At 52.2% G+C, this 7,880-nt stretch overlaps 1 protein-coding gene across 1 annotated transcript in view; it reads left to right on the top strand.

Annotated features, from left to right (window-relative positions):
• The window catches only part of MYMK (myomaker, myoblast fusion factor), a 7,229-nt gene extending 2,158 nt beyond the window's left edge, over positions 1-5,071 (top strand). The window contains exons 2-5 of the mRNA XM_057371519.1: positions 476-590; positions 2,899-3,047; positions 3,826-3,942; positions 4,925-5,071. Coding sequence (XP_057227502.1) covers positions 476-590; positions 2,899-3,047; positions 3,826-3,942; positions 4,925-5,071 — 528 coding nt within the window. The remainder of the gene's footprint in view (positions 1-475; positions 591-2,898; positions 3,048-3,825; positions 3,943-4,924) is intronic.
• The last annotated feature ends 2,809 nt before the right edge of the window (positions 5,072-7,880 follow it).

Consider the following 7,880-nt stretch of genomic DNA (forward strand, 5'->3'; position numbering starts at 1 on the left):
CATTCAGAGTCTGGCCATATAAACCCTGTTTAGCCTGGACAGTGACCTGGCGTGCATGCACATTTCATCAGGACGCTCATTTTGAATTGTTTTACAAGAATCTTTCGCAATTAAAACCACAACCCCAGAGTCCTCCTTCTGCTGGAGAGGCCATCCCCCAGCGCGAGGCTCAAAGCAGCTTGGTCATCAGATTGCAAACTCTGGCCAAGAGGCAAATTAAAGCCTGTCTTAGTTTGTGCTAAGAGAGAAGAATGCTGATTCTTGGGCAATTTGCAACTGGGAACGATGACATTATCACTCAAATATATTCATTACTGTATATCCCTGATCCTGGTGCAGCTGACACTGTTCTGGCCTGGCTGGCCATCCCCTCAGCAGCTACACTATTTCAAACTAGCTGATAAGAGCCTTTACCTTACTGGTATGTGGGTAAAAAAATCAGTTTTCTAATAATTTTTTTTCTTTTTAAAAATAGTTTTTCCACGTTTGCGACGGCCCTGGGTTGTCAGTGCTGTGCTTCATGCGCTACGACATCCTGGAGTATTTCAGCATCTACGGAACAGCCCTGTCCATCTGGGTGTCCCTGATGGGTAAGAACTGCTCTGTTGTGATTCCAGAAGGTTCCAGGATTGGCAGGAAGGGCTGGATTTGTCATCAAGGCTGGTGGGACACTCAGTGGGGACAGTCCCTCGCTCTGAGCTCCACCTGAGCTGCTGGAATTGTTCTTTATGGAACTCAGTGCTATGGATTCATCCAGTTTTGTGTTATCAACACCTTGGAAAGTCACTGCAGCTGGAGGGGTCCAGATTGGACCTGTTCTGAGTGTTGTCTGGGGATATTTTGCTCATGGAAACAAAGAGCTGTGGCACCTGGGGCTGGTGTTGGTCGGGTGTTCCTGTGCCTGCACCAGCTCTCACACATATCCTCACAACAGCAGGATTATCTGCTTCAAATAACACTAACACACTTGTGCTGCAGTTCAAGGCAGGACAAGGCTATGAGATGACTGAGTTTGAAACCTCATATAGCAGGGAATTTCCCATTTCTCCTCATTTTCCCCATACTGGGCCCATCAACTCGTCTTGCCTCACTTAAGGGCATTAAGAAATGCAGAATCTCCCACTTCCCTTGGTAGCATGAGAGTCAAAGAGGTTCAGTCAAAACAAATATAACTTCCTGGTTTATCAAAAGCTTGGTCTGGGTTTATGGGAATATTAGATCTGCTTAGAAAAAGCAGAAATTTATTTCACTTCCTCTTTACTCGAAATCCCGCCCCTTGCCCCGTTATTCAGTTTTCCTTTTCCCACATTCGCTTCACTCTCTTTTTCCTCATTTTGTTCCTTATTTGCCACTGAAACAAAATATAATAAAAATGGAAAAAAAATACAAGAAAGACAAAAAGTTCCAACCTATCATTTTCCCATTTTGTCACCATGATTTTTGGAAGGATGTGAGTATGGCTGAAGAGAGAAGAGAGCAGGGTAAGGGAAGAGAGATGTTCCAACAGCAAAGGGATAGAGCTCAGCACAAGCAGGGACAGCATCCCCTCATCTGGGCAGATTCACCCTGTGGGGATGCAGCAGCATCCCCCTTCCAGGGCAATAGGATAAATTTTCCATGCAGGGAAAAAATGTATGAGGAAAATATTAACCTTAGAAATGGCTCTGTCCCCTCAAAATGTCAGTCCCAAGGGGGCTCCCCCACTGCTGAGGGCACCTCGGTGCTCTCCGTGCTCAACTAGAAAAAGACAACGAGGCAAATCATTCCCAAATCATTCCCAAAAGGCACTTTCAGTGGATAACAGCAGTGTCAGGRTAGGTCAGAGCTGATCCAGACATTTTGGCTCCTCGCAGCAAAATTCAGCTTGATTGCTTCATTACTGCGTTCAAAAAACCTCGCAAAAAAACCCCACAAACCCCGGACTACAACATTTAAAATATTGACCCRCTGGGAAACAACAGAGATTAAAATGCGGACATTATCCCTTAGCCAAAGTCCCAATAAAAGCACRATCCAAGGACATGGAAGGTGTGGTGACTGAAGCCCAGGGAAGCCTCTCCTTGTAAAGCCCGAGCGCACATGTGCGGACGCAGACCCTCGGGCAAACTTCCCGGAATGCGAATCCAGGACAGCCATAACACAGCTGTGCAAGCTGGAAAAGCATGGAGCCCACTGGGATCCATAACTTTTATCAGTTATTACCCCATTCTGTGCTAAACAAAAGCCTCTAATAATTTACTCACGCTGGCCACTTCMAGCTCGCAAACCTCGGGCAGGTGCCGGGGTGGACGGGACCCCGTGGCTCTGGTGGGGGTGTCCCACTGGATTGGGGTGATGGAGCCCGTGCCAGAGTGACCTGGAGAGTTTGGGAAGGTTGGAGATGCAGGATGAGAACAAGAACTGACTGGGGGCTCGCAGGGTGTGTGTGTTTGCAGTCGCCACGGAATTGTGGGTCAAGGAAAAGGGAAATCATAAAATCATAGAGTGGCTTCAAATTGGAAGGGACTTTCAAGATGATCTTGTTGCACCCCCTGCCTTGGGCAGGGACACCTTCCCCTATCCCAGGGTGCTCCAAACCCCGTCCAACCTGTCCTGGAACACTCCCAGAGATGGGGCAGCCACAGCTTCTCTGGGTAGGGAATCTCATTTAAACTTCCCCAGGCAACACAAAACCCCTACAACCCCCCTCTAGACCCACCACTGGGATTCCTCAGGGTTGTTCCCTTTGCCCCTGTGTGCCTCAGTTTCCCCAGCAGTGTGACATSAGAAAGGCAAATCAGACACGGATGCAACACTGAGGGTCCCCAGGGCAGGTGGGACAGAGTCTGGGGAGGCTTTAGGGGAACAGCAGAAAAAGGGGGGGCCGTGAGCTGATGCTCCCTGTGCTCTGTCCCTCAGCCCTGGCAGAGTTTGACGAGCCCAAGAGATCGACCTTCATCATGTTTGGCGTCCTCACCATCGCCGTGAGGATCTACCACGACCGCTGGGGCTACGGCGTCTACTCGGGGCCCATCGGCACGGCCGTGCTGGTCATCACTGTCAAATGGGTACGTGGGGCTGGGATCTGGGGAATGGCCCTGCTGGGGAAAGGAGGAGTCCAGTCTGTGCCAGTGATTCCCTCCTCGAGATCCAGCTCTCAATTTCACGGTGATTGAAAAGCTTTTCTCCTTTTTTTTCTGCTCCTTTCTCCTGAGCAGAAAGCAGGCAGACAGCAGCCTTTGTGATAAATGCCAGATTAGATCGGTCTGAGCAAACCACCACATCTCCTGCCCCTGCATTTCTAATCAGGAGCAACATATTTATGGAGTTTTTATGGAGCTACTCAGAGGCAGAGGGGTCTGGTAAACTGCCCCAGATCCRGGGAAGATTTGGATGAAAGGCGATGATAAAGCGGGGAGGAATCTGTCTGTCTGCAGTCTGTGCCCCTCTCGTGGCACGTGCTTGTAGAAACTGGGAGCAGGGTGGGGAAACCACGGCAGGAGAGGGCAAGGAGTGATGGGATAAAAACTGCAAAGGGAGGATGCCAAATGTTGTGGGAATACAGTGACAAATCCCAATTATAAACTGTCACTAACAGCGAGTGACTGGTCCCCCACCATGGGGATGGGATGGGCTATGAGGAGACCGAGACACAAAGGCCACCCTGCATCCCCCAGCCTGGGGATGATCTGCTCTCCCAGAGACAGTGTTTGTGAGGGCACACACTCCCTGAGCTGATTTTGGGGCTAAATATTTTTAAAACCCAGTATTATTACAAGGAATGGCTCTGGAGCAGCCAGTCAAATCCAGGTGAATATTCTCAGAGTGCTCTCTCCTTCCTCCCAGCTGCAGAAGATGAAGGAGAAGAAAGGGCTCTACCCTGACAAGAGCGTCTACACCCAGCAGATCGGTCCTGGCTTCTGTTTCGGGGCGCTGGCGCTGATGCTGAGRTTCTTCTTTGAGGTACCTGCATGCACACTCGCCCTCCCTGACCCTACAGGGTGTGAGGGACATCACCAGGAGAGGAGACCTGCCCCTCAACACCCCTGGGCAGCGTCCAGCCTTGCACAAAACCTAGCTCAGGCGTGCTGGGCTCCAGCAGCAGGGACAAATGTCCCTCCGTGCTTGTCCCCATCCCATCCCCGGTCCATTCAGGTGACAGCGAGCAGCACGCAGAGTGATGCTTGCTCTCATTTTCCCTCTTCAGTGAGTCACAAGGCCACGGGATGTGCTTTCCTCAGGCACACGCGGTCCTCAGAACGGCTCTGTCAAGTGCGAGCAGGGTTTTTTTGGAAACTGGGCACGGGTGACTTAAGGACACCTCTGAGCGACGCGGCAGGGACTGGATCCGCCCCAGGCACGGCCGGATCCGGAGCCGGCTCCCGCCAAAGAAAAGCCTCTCAGTGACTCCCAGGGGCACTGGATGCTGTGTTTACATCCTCCTGCTCCGGAGGGTCGGCGTGTCCCGCCGGGGAGGCGATAACCCCCCGACCCAGCTGCCGGCCCCGCCGTTACGGCCGCTCTGTGCTTTGGGAGCTGCGAGACGCAGCCCCGCGGGCATCCCCCGAGGATTTCTTTTCAAAGCATTTAGTAATTGCAAATTCTAGCAGAACATAAAAATGTCACTTAGAACAAGCCGCCTCCCCGAGAGCCCCGGCCTCGCCGCCGCGTCCTTCGCGGGGTAATGAAACACTTCATTCAAGAATTGGGAAATGGGCAAATTAGAACGTGTTAAATCCACTTTGCTTTGGTTTTTTTTTTATTTTTTTTTTTTTTATTTTTCACTGGAAATGCTTTCTTCTCTGACAGCAAAGTGAGGCGGAAGGCTCAGGAATCCTTTTTATTCCCTTCCTTTTGGCTAATTGTAGAAATTTAACCTTGCGCACCTCACGCGAGCCCCCGGCCCCGCCGCTCCCGTTTCTCACCKCGCTCTCCCCGCTTGCAGGAGTGGGATTACACCTACGTGCACAGCTTCTACCACTGCTCCTTGGCCATGGCTTTCGTGCTGCTGCTGCCCAAGGAGAACAAGAAGGCTGGGAGCGCCGGGAMCCCCGCCAGGCTGGACTGCTCCACGCTCTGCTGCTGCGTCTGAGCCCCCCGGGCACGCCGGGCACTCGTATTCCTGCTCCTGGGGTGATGGAGAATGCTGTCAGAATGGAAATTCCTGCCTGCTGGGTTTTCCTCTGGCATATTGGCATCTTCTCCCACCAGCTCTGTGCCTGCTCTGGGATTTTCTGCCCTGGAAAGTTTTCTGAGTAACCTGGTTTAGTGGAAGATGTCCCTGCCCATGGCAATGGGGTTGAAACGAGCTGGGCTTTAAAGTCCCTTCCAAACCATCCTGTGATTCACCTTTCCACCATCAGCCCTAGCAAAGGTTGCACTTCCAATCTCTATTCTCCCTGGAGGAGCACTGGGCTGTGGCCTGTCCCCTGCCCCAGGACACCCCTGCACTCCCAGGCTGTGTCACCTTCTCCTGGGCTGTCCCTTGCACTGACMTGGCAGGACCCAAATTGTCCCCTCCGTGCGGGTTTGCCCAGCCTGAGCACACAAAGCTTTGTTTGCAACACCCAGTTAACAGAACCTGTATTTTTTTTTTGGTGAGATTTTAACTATTTTATTTATGCATTCTCTTGGTGTAAATAATACATACTAACAAAGACCTTGCCAGTGTGCAGTGCCAGCATTTCTTAAGCAGGGCAGGAAAGTTTCCAGCTCCACTCAGCTCAGTCGAGGGCTGATGCCAGCATCAGAGCAGGGCTCTGGGCAYGGCCACCACAGCCCCAAAAACCTGCAGGGACCTGCAACACTGGGCACTTTGTCCTTGCAGACCTTCAGGCTCAGGCAGCAGGTGCCTCATTGGTATGGAAAGTACATGGAAAATGAGAGGCAGAGAAAAGAAGCTCCTGGAGGGAGGGGGAGGGCTGTAAGCCTATAACATCTCCTCTAACAGACTATTTACTATAGCAGAAGTGTATGATTTATTTAGACTGTCTGGGAAAAAGGCCAAGACTATATGTCATGGACAATTAGAGCAGTATTGATATACAGAGATGTCCACAGAAAGCCCACATTAAGCCTGGGTTCCTCTGGAAGAGAAATCCACCCCAGTCATTCATCAGAGCAACTTCCTGCGACGGGGCAACAACCAAAGCTGAGCGAGCTTCCAACGAAAATATAAATGAATTATGAACCCCCAAGCATCCAAGAGTCACTGGCAGGCGGTGGCACAGCTGATGCAGCTGCACGCAGAGGCAGAGCTAGCAGAGAGCTTGGGAAGGGTTGCCCAGCACCTCGAGCAGCACAGCTCCACTCCCTCCCAGCACCCAGCCCCGGGATGTTTACAGGATGCTCTCAGGGTTTGCGTGCAAGGCTTTGCTCGTTGTTTGCACGCTGCTGGAGCACTCGGCCCTGTGAGAGCTGCTCAGGGTGGCCCCAAAATCAGACCTGAGTGCTCTGGTTCAGAGTGCAAGGAGCAGCTCAGCACTGCCTGCAAGAGATRCCCCTGAGGGTGCCCAGCTGTCCCCTGAGGGGCTGTCCCCATGGGCATCCCACAGCTCTGCTGGCTCTTCTTTGTCACCCCAAACGCAAATACTCAAAGCTGACCCTCCCCAGAAGCCTGACCAGCAGTGCCAGCAGCCTCCATCGTGTGCTGCAGCAGCTGCTCAGAGGCTCCTTCATCCCAGCAGCTCATTTTGGGACTGTTTGGTCCCAAATGCCTTGGGGACAGGGGCAGTGTGCCCATGGTGAGAGCTGTGTGAGGGTCCAGCGCTGGGATGAGGGCACAGGGTGACCACAGCACCCGGCTGGGGCTGAGCAGGAAAGGCCAAGGGTTGGCAAATCCCATTAAAACATGGAGAGCACCTTACCTGAGGACCAGCTGAGAAGATAAAACCTCCTGCTCCACCTGCCATGTATTCAGGTGCGAAAAAAAACCCCACCCAAAATTGTATTATATACAGCAAAATCCCAGGCAAGGTTTGCTTTTCCCCTCCTCTCCCTGCTGATGCCCCAGGGCACTGCCCCAGCCGTGCCAGCCATCCATCCCTTTGCTCCCCAGCAGGACCAGCACCCAGCCCTGGCACTGGAACACATCTGGGCACATCCTCGGGGTCCCTGCCCTGGCACCAGCACCCCGACACCACAGAAAGGTGCAGGGCTGGACCCACTACCCCAGGCAGGATATCCCCTGCAACACCAATGCAGGGAAATATTATAAACACCCACAGCAACGTAGACAAAACAGTCTCTTGTAACCTTTTAGCGCTGCCGAGAGCTTTGCCTGTAAGAGCTCTTGAGCCCCTGCCAAAAATTCTGGCTGTTTTCATAAGAGTAGGTGTTTTCGTCTAAGGTGCAGTCTGAGTGCTGTGACCTTTGTCATGTCTGCTACTGAAATTTCCTGCTTCTCTGTTATTCTCTTCTTTGGTAAGACGATATGAAACCCAAAACTTTTATTGCCCCTTTTAAAGTGTCTTTATAGCTCCCCGTCTACTTCATATACTGTCTTACTCTCCAGTGCTGGGATATTACTTATGGGGATCCRGGCTTGATGCTGCAAAAAGCATTTGGGTTTCACCAAGCCCAAACCGCCTGGGCTTTTTTAAGATCAGCCAGAGGGGGGGAAGAAAAAAAAAAGGCAGAAAAAAGGGAAAAAAAAGGAATGAGAGGGGAGGGACCAGGCTTTCCGCTCCGGAGGCATCAGCATCTGCTACCAGCGCAGCCTCCCCCGGCTCTGCCAGGCCTCCCCGGGCACAAAACCCAAAATTTGCTTTGTGTCTGGGTCAGCATGGGGTGCCCACGGAGCCCGTGGGGATGGCATTGACAGCATTTGTTCCCCTGCCAGCCGTGCCCAGGGGCTGCTGGCTCACATGTGGCTGGAGCAGCACAGCCCTGCCAATGGCAGG

This window comes from Malurus melanocephalus, unplaced genomic scaffold, assembly GCF_030028575.1.
Source record: "Malurus melanocephalus ecotype Western Australia unplaced genomic scaffold, MMel_1.1 scaffold_149, whole genome shotgun sequence".
Classification (NCBI taxonomy): domain Eukaryota; kingdom Metazoa; phylum Chordata; class Aves; order Passeriformes; family Maluridae; genus Malurus; species Malurus melanocephalus.